The sequence below is a fragment of the Dasypus novemcinctus genome, chromosome 9 (genome assembly GCF_030445035.2).
Source record: "Dasypus novemcinctus isolate mDasNov1 chromosome 9, mDasNov1.1.hap2, whole genome shotgun sequence".
Taxonomy (NCBI): domain Eukaryota; kingdom Metazoa; phylum Chordata; class Mammalia; order Cingulata; family Dasypodidae; genus Dasypus; species Dasypus novemcinctus.
In genome coordinates, this window is record NC_080681.1 from 98,523,395 (window position 1) to 98,547,972 (window position 24,578).

Below are 24,578 nucleotides of genomic sequence, written 5' to 3' on the forward strand. Positions count from 1 at the left end.
AAGGCAGTGAGTTTACATGCACAGTTTAGTTTAGAGAGAGGCCATATTTGAGTAACAAGGAGGTTGGTTTTTGGGAGATAACTCTTAGGCAATATGTATTATTAGGGATTATTACCAAGAGCCAACTAGCAATGCGTTTGGAAAAAGACCTTGACCAAAAGGGGGAATATTAAATACAAAAGAGGTTTCTGTTTTTTTCCTAAAGATTTATTTTTTATTTATTTCTCTCCCCTTACCCCTCCCCCAGTTGTCTGCTCTCTGTGTCCATTCGCTGTGTGTTCTTCTGTGACCCCTTCTATCCTTATCAGCGGCACCGGGAATCTGTGTTTCCTTTTGTTGTGTCATCTGGTTATGTCAGCTCTCCGTGTGTGCGGCGCCATTCTTGGGCAGGCTGCACTTTCTTTCGCACTGGGCAGCTCTCCTTACGGGGTGCACTCCTTGTACGTGGGTCTCCCCTATGCGGGGGACACCCCTGTGTGGCACAGCACTCCTTGCGTGTGTCAGCACTGCGCATGGGCCAGCTCCACACGGGTCAAGGAGGCCCAGGGCTTGAACCACAGACCTCCCATGTGGTAGGCAGACGCCCTATCCATTGGGCCAAGTCCACTTCCCATAAAAGAGTTTTAATGGCCAAGAGATTGCAAAGTGAGTTGGGAGGTCATTCCAGAGGTTACATTTATGCACATCTTGGGAGGATCTCACTGACTGCCACGGTGAACAATGCCTCAAGCAGGGGTGCTCCTGAGGCATCTGGATGCTATAGGCAGGGCAGACAACCTCAAGAAATCAGCACCCTGTCGATGGGCCTTACCTTGGAACATGTGTTACTATATCTCTCCAATGTAGTAGAGTTAGACTCATTTATAATTTCCCTGCAAATGGTTCTTCTGACCCTTTTATATGAATCTACAATTAGCACTGTATCTGTTAAATATGTGTCCCAGACACTTAAATCTTTGGCTGTTCATATGCCAGCTGAGATCTGAATCTCAGCAGAGTTGCAGCTAACACCTACTCTCCAGTTCATCGGACTTGGCCAGGACAACTTTGCACTGCACAAACATTAGATACAATGCTGGACACATTTTGAGGAAAATAATGGCTGAGAAGACCAGTGATAAGCACAAAGTGGTGAGGGTGGAAACCAAATTTTGGAAAGTAAGGAACTGTAAATAAAGAATTTAACCATTGTAAAGAAATTCAAGAAATAGGGAGAGGTAGGATAGTAGCCTAAAAGGAACCTAAGTTTAAAAGAAATACTTTGTTTTAATTTTCAATGGGCACCGCAGGCAGATAAATACTACTATACAGCCTCAACTTCAAGATCTAAGTCATACTTTAAGTTTTATTTTTTATATTAATAGAATAGAAATCAAAACAAAATACAATCAAGCAGTGGGGAGCCTCAATTTCTTCCAGAGAAGGAGCTACGTTTTATCTCCTACAAGGCTTTTGATCACAGGAGTAGGTCAGGGTGCTAAGAGTGAAGATTCCAAATGGGGATTGGTGGCAGCCATATTACAGGCTGAGGTATCTTCCTCATTCCATACTTCTTAAATTTAAGATAAATTGAGCTTGAGCTGCTGCTAGGGAGGTATACACAGAAGTATTAAAGGAAAATAACAGCTACCATTAACTGATTGCTCACTTTCTGCCAAACACCCTATACATAAAATCTTACTAATCCTCACCCTGTAGCTAGGCCTTATTATGTCTATTTTACAAAGGTGAAAACTGAAGCACTGAGTGAACTATCCATGGTAATAAAGCTAGAAAGAGGCAAAGCTAGAATTAAACCTAACCTATCTGCCATAAGAAGTCAATGATGGTGCTGCTACACCACACGAGTCAGTGTATTAGGATGTCTAGAAGAATGAATCGATGACTTTATTATGAATAACCAATTCAGAAATCTTGATCAAACTATTGAGAAGAGATAATTTCAAAGGTTCAGTGATTAAATATACTCCATATATTAGAACATTTGCCAAGTAATTTAAAATTGAAATACAAATCTAAATACAAAAAGGTCCTAAAGCCAAAGTAATGACATGCCTTACTTCAATATTTCTTCTCTGCACTGCCTCTGTGTAGCAAAACAAGCTATAGCCCACATTTTGATTTCAACTCCTGTGTGGAATTGTTTCCCTCGCATGTCCCATACTCCATGACTTGGTGTTGCTACTGTCCTATTCTATAGGAAAAAGAGAAAGAGAAATAACAAGGAGAACAAAAAATTAATGTTCACTTTATTTCAATGAGCTGCTAATAAGCATTTCAAATTGTTGAACTGAAATATTTCTGATATTTTACTTGGAATCAACTGTTCTAAGTCAATATTATTTATATGTTTATAGTAAAAAAAAAATTCCCCTACACTCAAGCAAAGACACCTTAAAACAAAAAAATATTGTTGAAAACAATAAAGTACTTTTTAAATTTCAGACTTAGCTAGGGTGCCCTTCTCTCCACACTGTATGTGTATGATTTAAAAACTATCAAGAGTTTTTACCCGTCCTCCATACTGTAGCATAGGTGCTGGAAGTACACGTCCGGTCACATGTGCCATTTCATCCCGAACTTTAAACTGAAACTCCTGAACAAATGGATCTGTTTCATAGTTTGCACTTCTTACCTAACATCAGAAAAAGTTTGAAGTTACCTCAAAATTCCAGAAAACCTCTACTTTACTTATTAGAATTCTATTTTTTCCCCTTCATTGTCAATAAAATGTTTTGCAACAGATCTTTGTTAGTGATACCCTAATGACAGAGCAGAGAATCTTCACCTGGTGACCACTAGTCATGAGTAGACTGCAGGAAGTCTGTGAGCCCCCTGGTAACTTACACAAAATTTAAATATATATATTAGATTGACTCTTAAGAAATTTCAACTGCTTTGGACCCATGAAAAATAGTAATTTTATATGACTCAACATAATATGTTTTGGGGATGATGGTCCATAAATTGCAATAGATTCTCAAAGAAATACCTGACCTAAAAAATGTTAAGAACCTTTGATTATATGGGACTGTAGCAGTTTGATATTATTGATGAATTCCAAAAAGAAATACTGGATTATGTTTGTAAACTGATCTTTTCCTCTGGGCATATTAGATCATATCGGATTCATAGGTTTACTTGATTAAGTAGTTATGTGAACCATTTGTGCGAGTAGGGCACAGATAAAAGGTATGACACAGGGCAGAGTGAGGGGCTTTTAATGCTGGAGTCTGATGCTAAAGCTAGAGGACTGGAAAGAGAGACAGAGCCGTTTGCCTGATAGTCTACAGCTGACCTTGCGGAAAGAGGCAAAGCATAGAGAGTCTCATAGTCTATAGCTGACCCTGTGGAGAAAACAGAGGAGCTGAGCCCAGAGGAACCCAGGAAGCGTGAACCTTCACAGACATTGGCAGCCATCTTGCTCCAACACGTGAAAACAGACTTTGGTGAGGAAGTAACTTACGCTTTATGGCTTGGTACCTGTTAGCTCCTACCCCAAATAAATACCCTGTATAAAAACCAACCAATTTCTGGTATTTTGCATCTGCATCCCTTTGGCTGACTAATACAGGGACCCAAACATACACTGTTAAAAAATTATTTTAGATAGAATGTGAAAGTAAATATTGTAATACAATCACTGATAATACTAAGGCTTTTTTTTTTCTAATTACTTGATTTACACATTATATGGAATTTACTTCTTCAGTATTTTGAAATAAATAATGTCATATTATAAATGATTAGAAAGCCAGTATGAATTACAGGTTATAATTTTTACATAATACATTATCCATACATAAAATCAAAGATAAAGAATTTATTGTAGTTCATGTTGACTTAGATCTTGGAGTGTAATTCATACTCATGCTATAGTAACTGTTTTCAAAACTTATTGGGGAGTGGATGTGGCTCAAGCAGGAGCTGCATGGGAGGTCCTAGGTTCATTTCCTGGTGCCTCCTGAAAAAAACAAAACAAACAACAAGCAAAACAAACAACAAAAAACCAATTCAGGGAAGTCAATGTGGCTCAGTGGTCGAGCACCAGCTTCCCACATATGAGGTCCTGGGTTCAGTCCTTGGGTTCAGGCACCTCAAAAACAAACTTACAAACAAACAAACAAAAAACTTAACTACTTGCTCTCAAGCAAGTTATAAAAAGGTTATAAAAAGACGGCAGTGTTCAAATCTTTGAGTAACAATCCATTAAAAAACTATCCTAAATATGTAAAAAGTATCTCCCTACAATAAGCAGGAGAAGTCATTTTCTGAACTAGGCAGAAAATGTTGCATCATTTTATTCAAGCTTAATTACCATTCATTTTTGGTATATTTTAGTGCACCTCCATAATAGCTTAAAAAGAATAACACTAACTAACACTGGCTGTGTGATATGCTTGGTGCTAAGAGCATTATAATTCATTTTCACAATAATCTTATGAGGTAAGTCTTTCATTATCTTTATTTTACAAAGAATAAAACTAAAGCTTAGTAAAATTAAATGACTTGCTTAAAACCACATAGTTAAGTAAATTACATAGTAGACTGTTCTAGAGTTCTTGCTCTCAATCACTGCACTAGCCTTCCAGATGCTATATAATAATAATACAATACTAGTAAGTGGAGAAGCTAGATTTTGAAAACCCAGGGCTGTTAGTCTCTAAAGCCTGTACTTTACACCACTATACAATATTGTATCTCTGAACTGTTAAGCTTTAATAGATGAGTTAGAATTGGTAGTTATTAAGATTTTATAGAATAGAGATAGTGAGAGGTTCTAGTTCCATACAGGTTTTAGAAAAACTCTAAAAATTTTGTCACAGTAGAATCAGAGAAAAATCTGGATAAGGACTAGCCTGTATTTTTCTGATTAAATATCATATAACTTTCATTGAAAAACGTCTAAGAAATAAAAGGTCTTTTCTGTAATTGGTTTACAAAAGAGCCAGTTATAGAATCTTTTTCTAAGAATCTTTTAAAAGTGTTTTAAAATAAAATTTCATTGAAGTGTATCATTCCTACATGAACATACATAAACAATAAGTGTATAATAAAAGTTGTGAACTCAAAATAAAAACATGCGTTATCATCATACAGGGCTCCCATACATCACCCCACCACCACCTGTTACACAGCCCCATGCTTTATATAATCCATTCAATGTGTACCCTCAGTGACTCTCATTTTCATTAGAGTTGTGCTGTCATCACCTCAGTCAATTTTAGAATGTTATCATTACTCCAAAAGGAAAATTTCATACCCCCTGTAGCAGATTGATATTGTTTATGAATTCCTCTGGACACATTTGATTGTATTAACTTCAGAGGTTTTACTTTTACTTGATTAAGTTATGATTAGGTCGATTAGGCCACGCCAGTAGGACACTGAGTCCCCACCCCCTTAGTGGGCAGGGATTCACAGAGAAAATGATATGGCAGGGCCCTGGGAAGTAAGCATACAGAGAAGCAGATATGTGAGGAAAGAGAGAAGGCTCCATTAGACATGGCACCCTGAAAAAAAGAGATGAGCCCTTCACCTATAGTTTATAGTTGACCTTGTGGAAAGAACAGAGCAGCTGAACCCAGAGAGAAACGAACCCGAGGAAAGAGATGAGAGTTATCCCAGCCAACAACTGAAAAAGGAAGAAACTGGAACTATGGAGACTTAAGAGGAAGAGGAAGGCTGAACACTTGCAGACACTGGCACCCATCTTGCTCCAACATGTGGCAACAGACTTTGCTGAGGGAAGTAACTTAACACTTTATGGCCTGGTAACTGTAAGTTTCTACCCCAAACAAATACCCTTTAAAATAGCAAACAGATTTTTGGTATTTTGTATCAGCACCCCTTTAGCTGACTAATATACTTCCTTATACCCCACTATTGTTCCTTAGAATTGATATATCTTCTTTGCCATTGCTGTAAAGATATTACATGACTGTTAATTATCATCCAAAGTTACAAGAGTTGTAATTTTCCCATGTACCGCCATATTTTTAACACTTTGTAAAAGAATATTCTTATGTTATTGACCACAATCTTCATCCACCCCTGAAATCACTGTTATAGTTATCCTAAGTTACTCCTAGTTTCAACCGACATTTAAGTCCACAGATTATCCCTTTCAGCCACAATCTCATTTATAAATCAGCAGTGCTAGTTATACACTCATTATAATGTGTTAACATTAATTCTACTCATTTCCACACTAAAAATGTTTTTTAAAGTATTTTTACATGTTTTGAGGGTTATTTTTATTTCCAGACTTTTTTGCCTTCAGCTTTGGGCAACTTAAATTGTACTCAAGGATGGAATAAGAGCCAAGGTTCTTTGATTTTTCATTTTTTCTTATTCTCTCAGCTTTATAGGTAAGCCCCTTTTCCCCTACTATTTAGAAGAGACAGAATAGAAGGCACACAAAAGGCTTGCTAGATAATCCTACATGGTTGAGGTTCTCTTTTATTTCTTTCTTCATCTCATAGGGTTGCCAGTCTGATATGGGGGGCTAATAAGCCCTAGAACAAGTGTCAAGACTTTTCACTACTGCTGGTCATAATATCTTGACTTTTCCTCCTTTCTCCTTTTTTTAGGTGGGAATAATAGAGTTCCAGTTTAATAAATGGAAACATTAGTTCTGAAGTATCTGTTCTGGATCTAATTGAAGAGCTTGGGGTTAAATTAGAATGACATAACTCTTCTAATAGAACCCACCAAGGTCTTCCCCAAACACTGCTAAATTATTTCCATGATCATGTTTAATTCTGATAGTCCATGAAATGGTAATAAGGTTTGGGCTAATAAGGACATGGTTCTTTTAGTAAGCTCATGCTAATATATTTTAAATTTTCATGTTACCCATTAAATACTAACCAATCTGCTAATTTCCTCTTGTCTATCTGGTGCAGATCTTGCTGTTGCCTTGATCATAGTGGAAGTCTGATTGTCTGTTAGTTTCTTGATACATCGTTGCCCTGCCACAATATTGCAGACCTACAAGTGGAAAAAAACTTTGTGTTAGCTGTATATATCTTCTTTTAAAGTTTTCAATTTGTGTCAATTACATGTGAAATAAAATTTTAGAATCTACTACTTTAAACCTCTTCTTTTTCTTAAAATTTTTACTGATACTATATATACAACCTACAATATTCCATTTTAACCACTTTCAAATATGCAATTTATTAGTATTAATTAAATTCATAATGTTGTCCTGTGATCACTACGTCCATTACCAAAACTTTTCCATCACCCAAGCCTTTTCTTCTTAATATCATATTAAGTAAAAAAGCAGTGAACAAAATCGTTATGTAAAATGTGCACTGGATCAAAAGACTGAAAAGTAATGCATTAAATGCTAACAAGGATTTCATCAGAATGGTAGGACTCTGGATGAATTTTTTCATGTTAATTAAATTCTAAAATCAGTTAAATCTCCAAAATAATTGTGAAAGAGTATAAGGTTGGTTAAATGCCCATAAAACCCCCAAAGAATGATGAATCAGAGGACTTAAGGAAGCAACCTATCTGTATTACTTCTAGTGGAAGGTAGGTATGTTTCTGTTCCTGCCCCACTTGCAGACAGGGGAGGTGTGGGTACTTCAGCTGAAGAGTATACTTTTCTCTGAAATACTGTGCTACTGTTCTCTCCACAGTTTGGCCATTTTCTAACTGTAAAGGAAAGCTGGAAAAAAAAAAGGATACATTATTAACTCAACCCATTAAAAGTCAGCAAAACTTCCAATCCACTAACTAGAGCAAGCTGCCTAACATTATTTCTGCTCTGACAAATACAGCTTTTCTTACGTTTGATGACTGGCAGGCCTTCTTGTTACATTACAAACACGGTATTTCCGTCTCATTGTTCCACAATGAGTCACTTCAACCTTCAGACCTGTTCCCAACAAGAAAAACTGAGGTTATAGAACTGTCACATGTAAAAGTATTAATTCTTATAAAACCTGTTCACTACTATTAAACTCAAATTAGAAAGAGATAGAAAATCTGTGATACAGGTAAAGTGACAGGAACAAAAGATTTAAGACAACATTTTTAATAGTGGTTACAATTATGATAGACCTAATTCCAAGCCTTTTTTCTAAGCTTTATACATTAAAATATATTATCATAAAATTTGCAAAGCCCCTATCAAGGAACAAAGTTCTCCATTAGTAAAGAATGCTGTTTATAATGAATTCAGGTATTTATACTTGGAGAGGGAAGGAGGAATGAAAGAGGACTAGCAGTAATTCTCAAGATATTCTATTATCTTCAAAGTACATGATATTTGAATAGCCCAATCATATACTGGTTGAAGATCAGAAATTCATGGAAGCTGAAGAAGGAAATCCTTCAAAGATTTATAAAGCAGGGAGAAAAAAATTCCAGGCCCTTTTAACAGAAGTGGAATGACAATTTTATTGATGTATAATATAGTGAGTCTTTTCATAGCTCTTTTACTGTAGACTATTGGAAGACAGATGTATGAAAGTAATTCTTAGAGCAAAGGATCCCCTTTTTTATGGAGTCATTGACCCCTCTGAGAATCTGATGAAAGCAATATACTCTCAGAAAAATGCATATACACATAATTTAGCATATGAGTTTAGGTGTTCCTAGGTTCCTGCAGCCCATCTGAGATGATGAAATGTTTTATGTCTGTGCTTTCTGATATGATAATCACTAGTAACATGTGATAACAAAATACAGGAATTGTGGCTACTGTGACTGAGAAACTGATTTTCAAAATTTATTTCATTTAAATTTAGATAGCTACATGTGGCTAGGGGCTACCATATTGCATAGTTTAGTCCTGAAGCTTCCTAAAGGAGTTAACAAACACAGTGGCTAACGGTCATAGACCAGCAACTCCATTTCTAAAGTTTTGCCTAGACTCCAAAGGAGGAATCTAAGCAGAGGTATAAGAAGGAAGCTTCTCGTTCCTTAACAGTATTTATGGTTATTACTCTTTGTGTTATTTCCCTTTTATATTTGTGATTCCTTAAAGTGCAGTGTTTCTCAGCTGGGGACATTTTGTCCCCCAAGAGACAACTGGTAATGTCTGGAAATATATTTGATTATCACAACTAGAGGATGCTATTGGCATCTAGTGGATAGAGGCTAAGGATGCTGCTAAATATCCCACAATGAACAGGATACCTCTCCCCCCTCAAAACAAAGAATTATATAGACCAAAATGTCAATAGTGCCAAGGTTAAGAAACCGTGCTATAGTATAACATTTCCCTATCTAGTTACTAACTGTAATACCAAACACAAATTTTACTGATAGTAAAATTTTCTTATAATATATCAGCACAAATTAAGATGTTAAGTGGACATAGCGTCCTTGTACCAGACTAGTATAGGTTTTTCTTAAGGAGCAATCCTAACTGAATCAGTTAAAACCAGTCTTTTATTAGTAACTAGCTTAAGTTAAAAAAACACAATTTCAGGTATTAGAAAATTTATTATCTCTCTATATTACAAAGGAGATGATGACTATAAAATGCTATCAAGGGAAGGCCTTATAATAAAATATCAACAATATGAAAAAAGCAGGATGTAAAAATATTATACTTAGAATATTTAGGGGGAAAACACAACAGAAAAAGTTGAAATAAATTTGTTATCTGAACCACTGAGAAATTTATTTTTAAGTGTTCTCCTGAATTGAAGAAAAAAATTATTAGTAAGGTTCTACTAAATACTGTTTTATTAAAAATAAATTGGTATTTATATATGTATGGTATTTTTACCCTACATTTCCCCTAATATATGTGCTATTTACGATTAATTATTGCACAAAGAAACCATTCCCAAAGTTATTATTAAACACTTAGAAAACAACTGGAATAAAATTTATATACTAAGAAAAGATATTCATTATAGCACACTTTCTACTTTAATAAGTATAATCAGATTCCTCATGACAGCTAAAAATTAAACCCAAATATAGAGCTCCAAACACATAACTCTGATTCTCTTGAGTTATTGTAAGAATACATGATGTACTTTAAAACCCCTTCTTTTAAAAAAAAGGCCTTCTTGACTTTAAATCGGGGGGAAAACTCATTGGTTTGTCAATTAGATTCAACCCAGATTTTTCTACCCCCAATCTAGGATCATATGTCCCAAAGAATTAGAACAAAATCCAGGGATTAGCAAAAAGTTAAAATTAAAAACAAATGGACTAGAAAATTCTCAGCCCAGGCCCTCCCCGAACCCTCCATCCAACCAAAAAAATTTTTGGCTTTAATAAATCAAATATTTAACCTATAAACTTGGCTTTACCTTCACTATAACATCAACTTTATAATGCTTTCTAGTCATTTTTTCAGTCATTTCTTTGGGCCCCTGAGCAGATGAAGTTAAGATCGAGTCCATGCTCTTCGGGCAGCAGTTGAATCCTTGTTCTTTACATCTTGTATTTTCTGTGATAGAGTGGTGATATGAGTTGATCGCATAGTTACCGCAAAATAATGTGACTTCATGATATCAGAGGTGGTAACTAAGCAGCAACTCCATTGGAAACCATGGCATTTAGATGATCACATATTAATGGAAGAAAATGCACTATCTCCCAACAATTTAACTGTAACAATGTAACTGTGTAGCTAATACAGATTATGAAAGGATAATGGTATGGTTGCAAAACAGTTATATATAACAGTTTCTTATTTTGGCACATAACAACTTGAGGTAAATGGATGGTTACTTTCAAAGCAGGAAGGATTTTCCTTTTAATATTTTATTACAATGATTCTCTCTCCTGGGTACTGAATGGCAAAGAATGAATGATTACTGGAGCAAGCAGATGTATTCAGCTACTCTAATTGATTTTGGGAATCTGAAAGATGTTCAGTGAACAAACTTGAAAGCTTCATTCAAACCACAAGCTGAAAATTATCTGCAACAAATAGGTAAAATCTTAAAATAAGATGACAATTATTTCTGCTATTTAAGACCTAACATTTAATATAAGTAGAATTTATATTACTCATTCTCTAATTAGAGAGTATCTAATTTTTCTTCATGTCTGAATAATAAAGAAGCAGATACAGTGGAGTCACATCTTATATGAAGCTTAGGTTCTAAAATCATGAGGAAGGCAAGAAATGTACATAATCAAAATTACCCTTGAAAAATTCCTGAAATTACTGATAAAATACTGTATACATTAGTTTGGATATAAAACTATATATGTATATTTAAATGCATATAGAAACGTACATATATAAGGAGTAACAGCAAAATACAAATTTCAGAACACTATTAAAACTATTTCCTTTTCCTTTCCTTTTTGGGAGACTATGTATAGATGGATTTATGTGCGTGAAATTTATAAATGATGCAACACCACTGTAGTAATTGTAGCTACTCAGTAAAACAGGCAAGATTAATGATCAATTCTATAAATATATCAAATAACTAAGTTCTAACTCTAGAAAGACAGATAAATTAGGCAAGCTCCAAATCGACAAATTTTCAAAGGAATAAAATAAACCTGCTATTTCTAAAATATAAGGAAGACATATCAGAACATGTTCAAACAATTATTCCAGTTCTAGAGTAACAATGTTTTTGGAATAAGCTTCCTAACTTTTAACAGTAGAGTAGAAGCATTTTCCCATGGGCTAGTAAGGTAAAGTATTAATAATTTAGCTGCTATTGACAATAATTCTGTTACTTGGCATGTCTTTCATTCAACTACTACTTAAGATTGTAAGAATTTAAGGTAACATTTTATAATAATCTATATTTTTACTGGTGTTGTTACATGAATAGCTTTTAATCACAAAGAAACAATGTAATAAAAGTTTATTATAACCATGCATTTTACAGTTAAGTTGTTCCAAATGTTAATTAATTCACCTTTTATCTCTTTGGTGAATTTTACCCGATGAGAATCAGTCAGAGGTCTTGGTTGCTCATCAATATTATGAATGTCAAGAACTTCACACATGAACTGAATTACAGGTTGTGCTTTGTAGAAGGCAGTGGCAGAAACTAAGAAGATAAACAAAGGGTACAAATTATTGTTTCTCTAAAAATAGAGAAACTTCATCTTAGGCTCCATGATAATTAACTATCTGTTGAATTAAAATGATCCTATGTACATGTATATACATACATACATACAATGTTATACAGACAGACATAATTTCCAAAATTAAGCAAAGCTTCAATATGACCTCTGTTTGACTAGAACACAGGAACAGAAATGCCAAATATGAATGTCCATTTTTATAATCTATCTCCTTCATAATGGGTAATTGAATCATTTGATTCTCTACATGTAGAGAGAAAGAAGTGTTCCTGGGTATGACAGGGTCTGCCTATAAGGGGATACAAAAGGCCAGAGCCCCTTGGCAGAAAAGAAATTAAATACTACTTCTTAAACAGGCTTTCTATACTACCCCAGGCTGTTTTTCCATTCCATTGAGTGCATCCCCTGCCTTGGTACAGATTTGAGAAGACAGTGGAATTTAATGCTTTCCTGCTCAAGTTACAGGCAATAACAGTAAGGGGTATCTGCTCAGTGTTTTCAAACTACAGTTGGTGGTTTTCTAATACAGCCAGCATATTTTCCTCTCTATGATTACTTAACCTTGGGCTTTAGAACTGGAAGTGACTTACCAATGGTTAGTAGATAACTGTCATTCATTTCTTAAAACACATACTTACTAAGGTGTAGGTACTATATAAAGGACTAGGATAAAATAAAAAGTACAATGTCATTTTTCTACTAAAAAAAATCAACGAAACATGCCCTCTTTTTTTTTGTTTCTTTCCACGATCTTTTAAGTGTAAATTTTATTTATTTTTTGTGTGGTGCTCTTTCTCTCCCCTCCTTGGTTTAGGATCAAACATCCTCATAAAAAGTGCCTCATCTCTGGAAGGATATTTATGAAGACTTTAATTGTGATTAACTAAGGGTATGCATGGGTGGTGGGGCCACTGGGTAGTGTTCTTCTTTTTATTTTTATCTTTGAATCTTCATATTTTTATAGTGAGCATAGTACTTTTTTCTTATAGAAAAAAAATATATAAATGAAATGCCATCAGAAAAAATCCAAACAATACAGAGGTATACAAAATAGAGAATCCTCTGGTCCCAACCCCAACCTACTCCCCTGCTCAAGTATTTTTAAGAAGTAACAATTGTTAGTAATTAAGTATGCATATATCCTGTCCTTTTAAAATGCACTTATATAAAAATGTACATAAAACATTTTGCAGCATGTAAACATGATAAAAGTTCTATGATTTGCTTTACTGCTATTTTTAAAATTAACAATATGTCCTAGACATCTTTCCATGAAGTACATTTGTCTCTACCTCTCTACCATATTCTATTTTCCCCCCTACTTTTTCCTTTTATTCTAACTCATTCTTTTTTTTTTTTTTTTTCTTTTCCTCAATCTGGGGGCTGGGGATTGAACCCAGGACCTCATATGTGGGAAGCTAATGCCCAAGCACTGAGCCACAACGGCTTCCCTGAGCTGGTTTTTCGTTTGTTATGCTTGTTGTTTGTTTTTCTTTTTTCAGGAGGCACCAGAAACTGAACCCGGGACCTCTAGGAGTCAGGCACCCAACCGCTTGAGTCATATCCACCCCCTACCTCATTCTTTTTAATGGGTTCATATTATTCCACAGTATGGGTACATGATAATGAATATATGCTGCCTCTCTGCTCAAAAACAAAACAAAACATAGATGGTAAAACATTAGACACTATTCTAGGTTATACATACTAATATGGAACTATATCGTTCTTTTTTATGGCAACAAAATAGCCTACTGCATGGATGTACATTATGCTAATGATGGATAGTTATGTTTTTATTTTTCAATTATTACTGAAAATATTTCAGTGAACATTGTACATTTTTGTGCACAACCATGAATTCCTTTGTCGGAATTCCTTATGAGGAATTTAATTTATTGCTAAACTTCCATCCAAATTGGTTTCATAAATATTTCCACAGTTTCTTATTAATTAAAAAAATAAGAGATGGATAAGGTCATAATAGCATTCTGGATATCCAATCCAATAGCTTAAAAAATCTTATACATTATAACATAATCTTATGTTGAAAATGTGGGAATATAATTGTGTATAAAAAAGACTGGCAGGATACATATCAAATTTAAGTTATATGTTCATATTGTTGAAGCTCTTAAAATAAGCACATATTGCTTCTGAGCTAATTTTTAAAAAGTTAGAAAAGGAAAATAACTACATGGTAAGCAATATGCTTATTTTGTCCTTTCTTTTAACCCTACAGGTAAAATTTCATCACTAGGTTACATTAGCATCTACAACTAATGTTTTTCACAACAGTTATAATTTCTAAACTAATATGCTAGAATTCTTTCTCCTGTAAACTCTCTCTTCTACTATTTTCCCTACTGTTTACTCCACTATTCTCAGCATCATTTTACTGTTTATTATATTCTCCACAGGAAGTAGGACCTTTGAGGTAATAATTAACTTTAATAATAAAATGCTCATCAGAAGATGGGCTGAAATCAGTGACTATATTTCTGAATTAGGAGTCAATTTCGATGATCTAAGATCTGCTTTCTCTACCCCTTGTCTGAATTGTTAACATTTTATAAATCCACATATATATTCATTTTTTAATAAATAATATTTTATTACAGCAGTTGTAGGTTTATGGAAAAATCATGCTGAAAGTACAAAGTTTCCATATATATCTCCTACCCCAACCCCAGTTTTCCCTAATATTAATATTTTGCATTGGGTTGGCATTTTATTTCTTCTACCCCTTTCACAAAATAGCTCATTTTTATTGAAAAAGTAAAGCTTATGTTTAACATTTAAAAATTTTATTAATAAAATCCGCCACATTAGCATATTAAAGGAAACAGGCATACAATCATCTCCATAGATGATAGCCCAAATGACAGCACCTTAGCAACAGCTCTTACTAGGACTATAAGGGACTTTCTTAATTTGATAAAATTATCTAACAAAAACCTATAGTAAATACAACTTAACATAATAGAAAGTTGTAGCTAACACAGTAAGACAAGTAAAGGTAGGATTGGAAAGGCAGGAACAAAATTATTATTCTTTACAATATGATTGTCCACATAGAAAACAATAAAATCCATGGACAATTACCAGAATTAAGAAAGTTCAGCAAGGTTGTTAGCTTTAACAGCAATATACAAAAATACATTACATTCTTATGTACCTCCAAAAGAATTAAAATGTGATTTTAAAAAGATACCATTGGGAAGCGGACTTGGCCCAGTGGTTAGGGCATCCATCTACCACATGGGAGGTCCACGGTTCAAACCCCGGGCCTTCTTGACACGTGTGGAGCTGGCCCATGTGCAGTGCTGACGCGCCCAAGGAGTGCCGTGTCATGCAGGGGTGTCCCCTGCGTAGGGGAGCCCCATGTGCAAGGAGTGCGCCCTAAAAGGAGAGCGGCCCAACGCGGAAGAAAGTGCAGTCTGCCTAAGAATGGCGCCACCCACACAGAGAGCTGACACAGCAAGATGATGCAACAAAAAGAAACACAGATTCCCATGCTGCTGACATCAACAGAAGTGGAAAAAGAAGAAGACGCAGCAAATAGACAGAGAACAGACAACCGGGGCAGGGGGAGGGGGGCGGGGGTGGGGATGGGGAAGAGATAAAATAAATAAATATTTAAAAAATAAAAAAAATAAAAAGATTCCACTGATAATCATAACGAAAAAGCAAAAAGTACCTGGGATGAAAACTAAACAAAGAACGTGTAAGACCACTAGAAGTAATAAGTATCTTTATTATTGAAAGATATTATAGAAGACCTAAATAAACAGAGTAACATACCATAATGAAAGTAAATTATCCCCAAATTAATCTGAACTTCAAGGTAATTTCAATCAAAATACCATTAGGGTATCTTCCTAACCCTCTCCCCCAGAACTTGAGAGACTGATACCAAAATTAATATAATGGAGGAATGAGACAAGTATATTCAAGACAAATTTTAAAAATAAGGTCTACCCTACTAGACATCACGATATGTTAAAATGCTATTCAAATCAAGAGACACACAGGAAAGTAGATGTGGTTCAAGCAACTGAGTTCCCGCCTACCATGTGGGAGGCGTGTGGTTCAGTTCCTGGGGCCTCCTAAAGAAGATAGCAAGCTGGCAGGTGCGGCAAGCTGACACAACAAGATGATGCAAAAAAAGACACAAGAATAAAAACATGAGAGACACAACAAAGCAGGGAGCAGAGGTTCCTGGTGTCTCCTAAAGAAGACAGGCAGGACAGCAATTTGATGTGATGGGCAGGCATGGTAAATTGATGCAATAAGATGATGCAACAAGAGACACAAGAAGAAAAACATAATGAGAGACATAACAAAGCAGGGAACAAAGTTGGTTCAAGCAATTAGGCACCTCCCTCCCACATCAGAGGTCCCGGGTTCAGTTTCTGGTACCACCAAAGAAACAAGGAAGACAATGGACACAACAAGTGCCAAACAACAAGAGGGTGGGAGAAATAAATAAATAAATCGCAAAAAAGAAAAAAAAAAGGGCACACATACCAGCAGAACAGACTTAAAAGCCTAATTCATACTATATACAAAAAAAAATGTCTATTCAGAGATCTAAACGTGCTGGTGCAGAAAGACGACGCAACAAAAAGAGACACAGAAGAGAGACAATAAGAGACGCAGCAGACCAGGGAGCTGAAGTGGTGCAAGAGTATGATCACCTCTTTCCTACTCTAAAAGGTCCCAGGATTGGTTCCCGAAGCCACCTAATGAGAATACAAGCAGACAAAGAAGAACACACAGCGAATGCACAGAGAGCAGACAATGAAGGGAGAGGGGAGAAATAAACAATTCTTAAAAAAAAAGAAAAAAAGGTAAAACAGCAAAAAGTGGCAAGGTTAATAAGCAGGCATTTCACAGAAGAGAAAATCTATAATGGCAAATCATATGAAATTTCACTAATTCTTATTTATAATTAAGGAAATGTATAATAAAACAATATCGAGTCACCAGTTTACACTCATCAAGGTAGGCAAAAAAATTTTCAAGACTGCTAACATCAACTAACAATAAGCCAAAAGAAGAATGAGAACTTTCATATTCAGATGGTAAGATACAATCTCATTTAGGAGAGCAAATGGTAATATCTAGTAAATTTGAAGATGTGAAAAACTTTCAACCCACCAATTCCACTATTATATAGAGAAATCCCACATGTGTAAAAGGCCATATGAATAAAAACGCTTATTTAACATTGCTTGTGATAGTAAAAAGAATGGAAATAAAGAATAATAAATACCCATCAATAGAAGGGATAAATTGCAATATATTCATACAATTAAAATTAATGGTCAGAATGCAGTGTAAAATTCCAGGACTTTATTTATCTGAAGCAAATTTTATTTGTTTCAGATAAATAAACTTGAGAAATAAAGTAGATATTATTTGAGAGCAATTTTGGGGGAAATGAGATATTATCAACTACTTAGATTGCTAGCATCTAGATAAGTATACTATACTACTAAGGAAAATAAACCTATCAAAATAGACTGGATATCTAAAATATCAAAGGGATATTCTTCCAATTCATGAACACAGAATATCTTTGAATTTATTGTTATTTTAATCTCTTTCATTTAAGTTTTGTACATAGTTTAAAACTCTGTTAGATTTATTCATACATAATTGATAAAAGATTTTGTTGCTGTTGGAAATGCTTATTTTTTCCAACTTACTAACTTTTGGTTCCATTTTTAAAAAACTGATTTACTTTCTTCTTTTCATGAGTAGCACTGTTAGAACAATGAAAATAGCACAGGCTTGGAAATCAAATAGACTAAGATTTTTAATCCTAGCTACAATACTTAGTTAAGACTTTTCTGAGCTTCTATTCATCTGTAAAATTGGAAAAATACATGCTTTTCAGAGCACTGGGGTGAAGATTCAATGCAAGGTTATCTACACTTGCCTGGACAAGTGAGGAGCTCAATAAATGTAAGTTCCATCTTATCATTTTTGAAGAATTACCTATTTTCATCATTTGCTCATTTATATACTGGAGTTTTAATTCTATGCAAAATCATTTTGTCAGTGTAAACTAACTCCTCGAAGAGACTGTTTGGGAGAATATTCCATAATGAAGAGATAAGTTTTTGTAGATTTGCTTTTCCTTGTGTCAAAACTAAAAATTTCTGGGAAGCAGCTGTGGCTAAATCAATTAGGCTCCCTTCTACCGTAGGGGAGGCCCTGGGTTCGCATCCCAGGGCCTCCTTCTAAGGCAAGCTGGCCCATGTCTGTGGAGGGCTGACGGCCGGCGCCCACAAAAAGCTGATGCAGCAAGATGATGCAACAAAGGGAGACAAGCAGACACAGAAGAATGTGCAGCGAATGGACAAGAGAGCAGAGAGCAAGCAAGCCACAAGGCGGGGGGTGGGTGGGTTGGGGGGGGGAATAAATAAATAAAAACTAAATCTGAAAACTAAAAATTTCTGTTAGGACATAGCAGAAAATAGATGTCAAAAAATACATATTTGTCATATTTAGAGTAAGTAGGACTTCATGTACCAAATGAATCCAGGTCAAAATGAGTAGCATCTAAAATAGAGCAGTAAACAGATGGTGTGACTGTTACCTGCTTCAATTACACAGGTTTATTCTCTCATTAGTAAGCCAAAAGAAGAGAAATTATCAAGAACATTTACTTACTACACATTTTGGTAATTAATGAGCATTTTACCTTTTAGTTAGAAGTCCTGTCAAATATCTCTGCATTTCCTATATTATCTTGCAGAATATACACCGCATTAAGGAAATGTTTATTAATTGATCAATTAAAGGATTGTTTCTATTTTTAATGTAAAACGAAAGATAACTGTGAATAAAACGTAATTGTGCCACTTACCAAATCACTATAAAAGGAATATTCATGTAACTACCATTCAGACCAAGAACTAAATGCTAAATCAAAACTACAATGAGCTATCATTTCACACCTATCAGAATAGCCACTATTAAAAAGACAGAGAACTACAAGTTTGGAGAGGATGTGGAGAGGTAGGAACACTTATCCACTGTTAGTGGGAATGCAGAATGGTACAGCCACTGTGGAAGACTGTTTGGCAGTTCCTAAAGAAGTTTAATATAGACTTGCCATGTGACCCTGCAATATCACTACTGGGTATATACCCAGAAGAACTGAGAGCAGTGATATGAACAGACATCTGCACACTAATGTTCAGCAGCATTACTCAAGATTACCAAAAGTTGGAAACAGCCCAGGAGTCCGCGAACAGAAGAATGGATAAACAAACTGTAGTCTATTCACATGATGGAATATTATGTAAGAAGTAATGAAGTCGTAAAGCATTATGACAAAATGGATGAACATGGAGGCCATTATGTTGAGCGAAGCAAGCCAACACAAAAGGACAACTACTGTATGACTGCATTACTATGAACCAAATATATTGTGTAACATAGTGTATGGTTAAAAAATTTTTTTATAGGTATCCAGTATATTTAATTGAGAAATGTTATGGTTTTATTCAACCATGTTTTTGATTGTTTGTTTTTTTTTTAAGATTACTTTAATTATTTCTCCCTGCCCCACCACTCCTTGTTGTCTGCTCTCTGTTTTCATTCGCTGTGTGTTCTTTCTGTGTCTGCTTGTATTCTCATTAGGTGGCTCCGGGAACTGATCCTGGGATCTTCTGGAGTGGGAGAGAGACGATCATTCTCTTGTGCCACTCTGCAACCTGTTCTGCTATGTCTTTTTTTTTTCCCAAAGATTTATTTTTTATTTATTTCTCTCCCCTTCCTCGTCCTCCCCCCTGCCAGTTGTCTGCTCTGTGTGTCCATTCGCTTTGTGTTCTTCTGTGTCTGTTTATATTCTTGTCAGTGGCACTGGGAATCTGTGTCTCTTTTTGTTGTGTCATCTTGCTGCACCAGCTGTGTGTGTGTGGCACCACTCCTGAGCAGGTTGCACTTTTTTGCACTGGGTGGTTCTCCTTACCGGGCACACTCCTTGTGTCCCCCTACACGGGGGACACCCCTGTGTGGCATGGCACTCCTTGTGCACGTCAGCACTGCGCATGGGCCAGCTCATCACATGGGTCAGGAGGCCCTGGGTTTGAACCCTGGACCTCCCATGTGGTAGGTGATGTTCTATCTGTTGAGCCAAATCTGCATCCCTGCTATGTCTTCTTGTTGTCTCTCCTTTGTGTCTCTTATTGTGTCATCTTGCTGCGCTACCTCTCTGCATCAGCCAGCACTCCATGTGGGCCAGCTTGGCACGTGAGCCAGATTGCCTCCACAGGAGGCCCTGGACATCAAACCCTGGACCTCCTATAATGTAGACAGGAGCCCAATTGCTTGAGCCACATCCATTTCCTTCTTTATAGTTTTTAATGGTTTATATTTTCAATTATTAAATGTACAAAATAAAGTTGAAAAAAAACCCAAAAAAAACGAAATGCTAGCATGCCTGTTCAAAACCTTAACTCTCTCTTCTCTAGATGTAACCAAAATCCTGATTTTTATGGTAATCAGTTCCTCTTCTTTATAGATTTACAACCTAAGTACATATCCCTAAATACCAGTTTAATTTTCCAGTTTTTTTGACTCATGCATATCAAAACTAAGTAGTTTCTTCATTTTCATTGCTGCATAATAAGCTATGAAGAATTATATAACGCATCTACTTATCACAGGTGGACATTTGTGTTGCTATCTTTCTTTGGCAATAATGAGTAATGTTACCAATTCTTATACATGTTTTTCTGATGCACATATACACAGACTTCTCTAGAAGAACAGGCTATATCTAGGAACGAAACTGCTGGGTCATAAAGGATGTACATCTTTAACTTTCTGAGATAATGCCAAACTCCCTTCCTTTTAAAGTGGTCTGACAACTGATCTCACAAGCAGTGAATGAGTCATTATTGTATCAAATTCTAAACAACTGTTAGTATGGTCGGATTTAAATTTTAGTCTGGAGGTGTTATCCCATTTTTGTAAAATAAATCTATCTTATTATTACCACCCAAATTTCCATCACCCCAGAAAGTTCTTTCCTGTCTCCTTGGTAATCAGTTCCTCCCTTATCTTCCCCAGGCAACTACTTACCTGATTTCTTTCATAGTAGATTAACTGGTTCTAAAATTTCATGTAAATGGAATCTTACTGTAGGTACCATTTTGTGTCTGTCTTCTTTTGCTGTTTAATTAGTTGAAATTCATCCAAACTGTTTTATTAGTAATTTGTTCTTTTTGATTGCTGAGTAGTAGTACATTGTATGGCTATATCATAGTTTTTTTCCTCCATCTGTTCTTGGACACTGTTTCCCATTTCTAGCTATTATGAATATGCAAATATATACCTACAAAACTTTGTGTGGACACATATTTTCATTTCTCTTGGGTAATGACAAAGGAGTAGAATCGCAGAGTCATATGGCAAGAGAATGTTTAACAGAATCTGCCAAATTATTTTTCAAGTGGTTTTATCATTTTACACTACCATGTCCACTAGTTTCACACCTTTGCCGTCACCTGGTATTGTCAGTCATTTTATTTCTTAATTTTTTTAGGAGGTACAGGGGATTGAACCCAGGACCTCATACATGGGAAGCAGGAGCTCAACCACTTGAGCTACATCTACTCCCCATCAGTCATTTTATTTTATTTTACTTTATTTCTCTCCCCCTCTTTCCCCCGCCTCCCTCTCTGCTCTCTGTGTCCATTTGTTGTGTGTTCTTCTGTGTCTGCTTGCATTCTCGGCGGCACTGGGTATCTGTGTCTCTTTTGGTTGTGCCATCTTGCTGCGGCAGCTCTCCTTGTGTGTGGCGCCACTGCTAGGTGGGCTGCACTTTTTTTTTCTTTCATGCAGGGCGGCTCAATGAGGGGCACACTCCTTGCACGTGGGGCTCCCCTATGTGGGGGACCCATGTGGCATAGCACTCCTTGAGCACAGCAGCGCTGCACGTGGGTCAGCTCACCACATGGGCCAGGAGGCCCTGGGTTTGAACCCTGGACCTCCCATATGATAGGCAGACACTCTTATCAGTTGAGAAACGTTCGCTTCCCCCATCAGTCATTTTAATTTAGCCAGTCTAGTAGGTATGAAGTGGTATCTCGTGGTTTTAATTTGCATTTCCTGGATAGCCATTGATTCTGTGCTTCTTCGTAAGTGCTTATTGACTATTTACATATCTTCTTTTGTGAAGTGTCTGTTACAAGCTTTTTACCTACTTTTTAAAAAAAAAGTCTTACTGAGTTGTTTAAGTTGTTCAGATATTCTGGGTAGAAGTGTTTTGCTCAGATATATTTTGCAAATGTTTTTTCCCAGCTGTAGTTTATCTTTCAATTTTCCTAATGGTGTTAAGAGGAAAATGTTTTAATTTAGATGAAGTTTCCAATTTATTAAGAAATCTTTGCCTACTCCAAGGTTATAAATATTTTTCCTGTTTTCCCCTAAAACTTTTCTAGTTTTAGCTTTTATGTCTTGGTCTGTGGTACTCTTAGAATTAATTTTTTGTTGAGTATGAAATAGGGGATATTTATTTTTTTCCATACAAATATTCAGTTGTTTCAATATCATTAATTGAAAAGACTATCCCATCTCTCTGAGTTATATTGGTCCCTTTGTTGAATATTAATCAACCATGAGAGTTGGTCTATTTTTTTTTTTTTAAAGATTTATTTATTTATTTAATTCCCCTTCCCCTCCCCTGGTTGTCTGTTCTTGGTGTCTATTTGCTGCGTCTTGTTTCTTTGTCCGCTTCTGTTGTCGTCAGTGGCACAGAAGTGTGGGCGGCGCCATTCCTGGGCAGGCTGCACTTTCTTTTCACGCTGGGCGGCTTTCCTCATGGGCGCACTCCTTGCGCGTGGGGCTCCCCCACGCAGGGGACACCCTTGCATGGCACAGCACTCCTTGCGCGCATCAGCACTGCGCATGGCCAGCTCCACACAGGTCAAGGAGGCCCGGGGTTTGAACCGCGGACCTCCCATATGGTAGACGGACAGGACGCCCTAACCACTGGGCCAAAGTCCGTTTCCCTGGTCTATTTTTTTAGCTACTCTATAACTTGATTTATGTCTATCTTTACCTCAATATCATACTTCTGATTACTGTAGCTTTATAAGCGTATTTCTAAATCAAGTAGTGTTAAGTTCCCCAACTTTGTTCTGCTTCAAAGTGTTTCTGGCTATTCTTCACATTTCCATATAATTTTAGAACCAGCTTGTCAATTTATTTAAAAAAAATTAAAAAGCCTGATGGGACTTTTATTAGGATTGTGTTGAGTTGATAGATCAATTAGGGGAGAAGAGGACATCTCAGCAATGTGAGTCTTCTAGTCCAAGAACATGGTATACCTTTGTTTCTTTAGATCTTTTATAACTTTGTCAGTAATGTTTTATAGTTTACAGTGAAGAGGCTTGCATATCTTTAAATTTATTCCTAAGTATTTCATATTTTTTTGAAATGATAACATATTTAAAACTGTTTACTTTTTAAATTGTTGAATCCTGGTATTTATTTTTGCATATGGAACTAGTACTCTGTGACCTTACTCAATTAATCTCTTAATTCTAGGTTTTATTGGTTGATTCCTGAGGATTTTTAAATGTATACTACTATGTCTTCTCTAAAAGGAGTTCTATTTTCTTCCTTTAAAATATTTAAGTCTTTTATTTCCTTTTCATGCCTAATTGCACTGGCTAGGACCTCCAATATGATGTTGAACAGAAGTGGTGAAAGTTTAAGTATTCTCCTCTTACTCATGATCTTAGGTTAAAAGCAGAGCCCTTTTTACCATTTAAGATAATGCTTATAAATTTTTCTTGATATTTTTATCATGTTGAACATCATGAGAATGATGAAATGTGTCAAATGAGTTTCCTGTCTGTTGAAAGGATTATATGATGTTTCCCCTTTATTCTGTTAGTGTGGTAAATTACAGATTGCTTTTTTAATTTTAAAACTTTTGTGGGGAAAAAAATCTCCCAATTACGATGTATTACACTGCTGGATTCTATTTGCTAATATTTGGTTAAGGATCTTTGCACCCTTGTTCATGAGGAACACTCGTGCTATTTTCTAGTAATATCTTTGTCAGGTATCAGTATTAGAAGTATATCGTACCCAAAAAATCCTTTCCTCCTCCTCCAAAATTGGAAAGAATTTGTGGAAGATTGGGATTATTTCCTTTAATGTTAGATAAAATTCACTGGTGAAATTATTTGGGCCTGGAGTTACCTTTGTGAGACAGGATTCTAAGTTCAATTTATTTATTTATTTAAGTTTTTTTTTCTCTCCCCTTCCCTGCTCCCCCCCATCCCCCGCAAGTTGTCTGCTCTCTATGTCCATTCGCTGTGTGTTCTTCTGTGTCCGCTTGAATTCTAGTCAGGAGCACCAAGAATCTGTGTCTCTTTTTGCTGCGTCATCTTGCTGCATTAGCTCTCCATGTGTGCAGTGTCACTCCTGGGCAGGCTGTACTTTTTTCCCACTGAGCAGCTCTCCTTATGGGGTGCATTCCTTGCGTGTGGGGC

General features: G+C 35.9%; 1 protein-coding gene across 1 annotated transcript in view; it reads right to left on the reverse strand.

Moving 5' to 3' along the window:
• The window catches only part of AGO3 (argonaute RISC catalytic component 3), a 189,931-nt gene that overhangs the window by 66,082 nt on the left and 99,271 nt on the right, over positions 1–24,578 (reverse strand). The window contains exons 6-11 of the mRNA XM_058303895.2: positions 11,874–12,008; positions 7,807–7,894; positions 7,537–7,684; positions 6,874–6,993; positions 2,513–2,635; positions 2,061–2,194 (exon numbers count right to left, since the gene is read on the reverse strand). Of these exons, the coding sequence (XP_058159878.1) occupies positions 2,061–2,194; positions 2,513–2,635; positions 6,874–6,993; positions 7,537–7,684; positions 7,807–7,894; positions 11,874–12,008 (748 nt within the window). The remainder of the gene's footprint in view (positions 1–2,060; positions 2,195–2,512; positions 2,636–6,873; positions 6,994–7,536; positions 7,685–7,806; positions 7,895–11,873; positions 12,009–24,578) is intronic.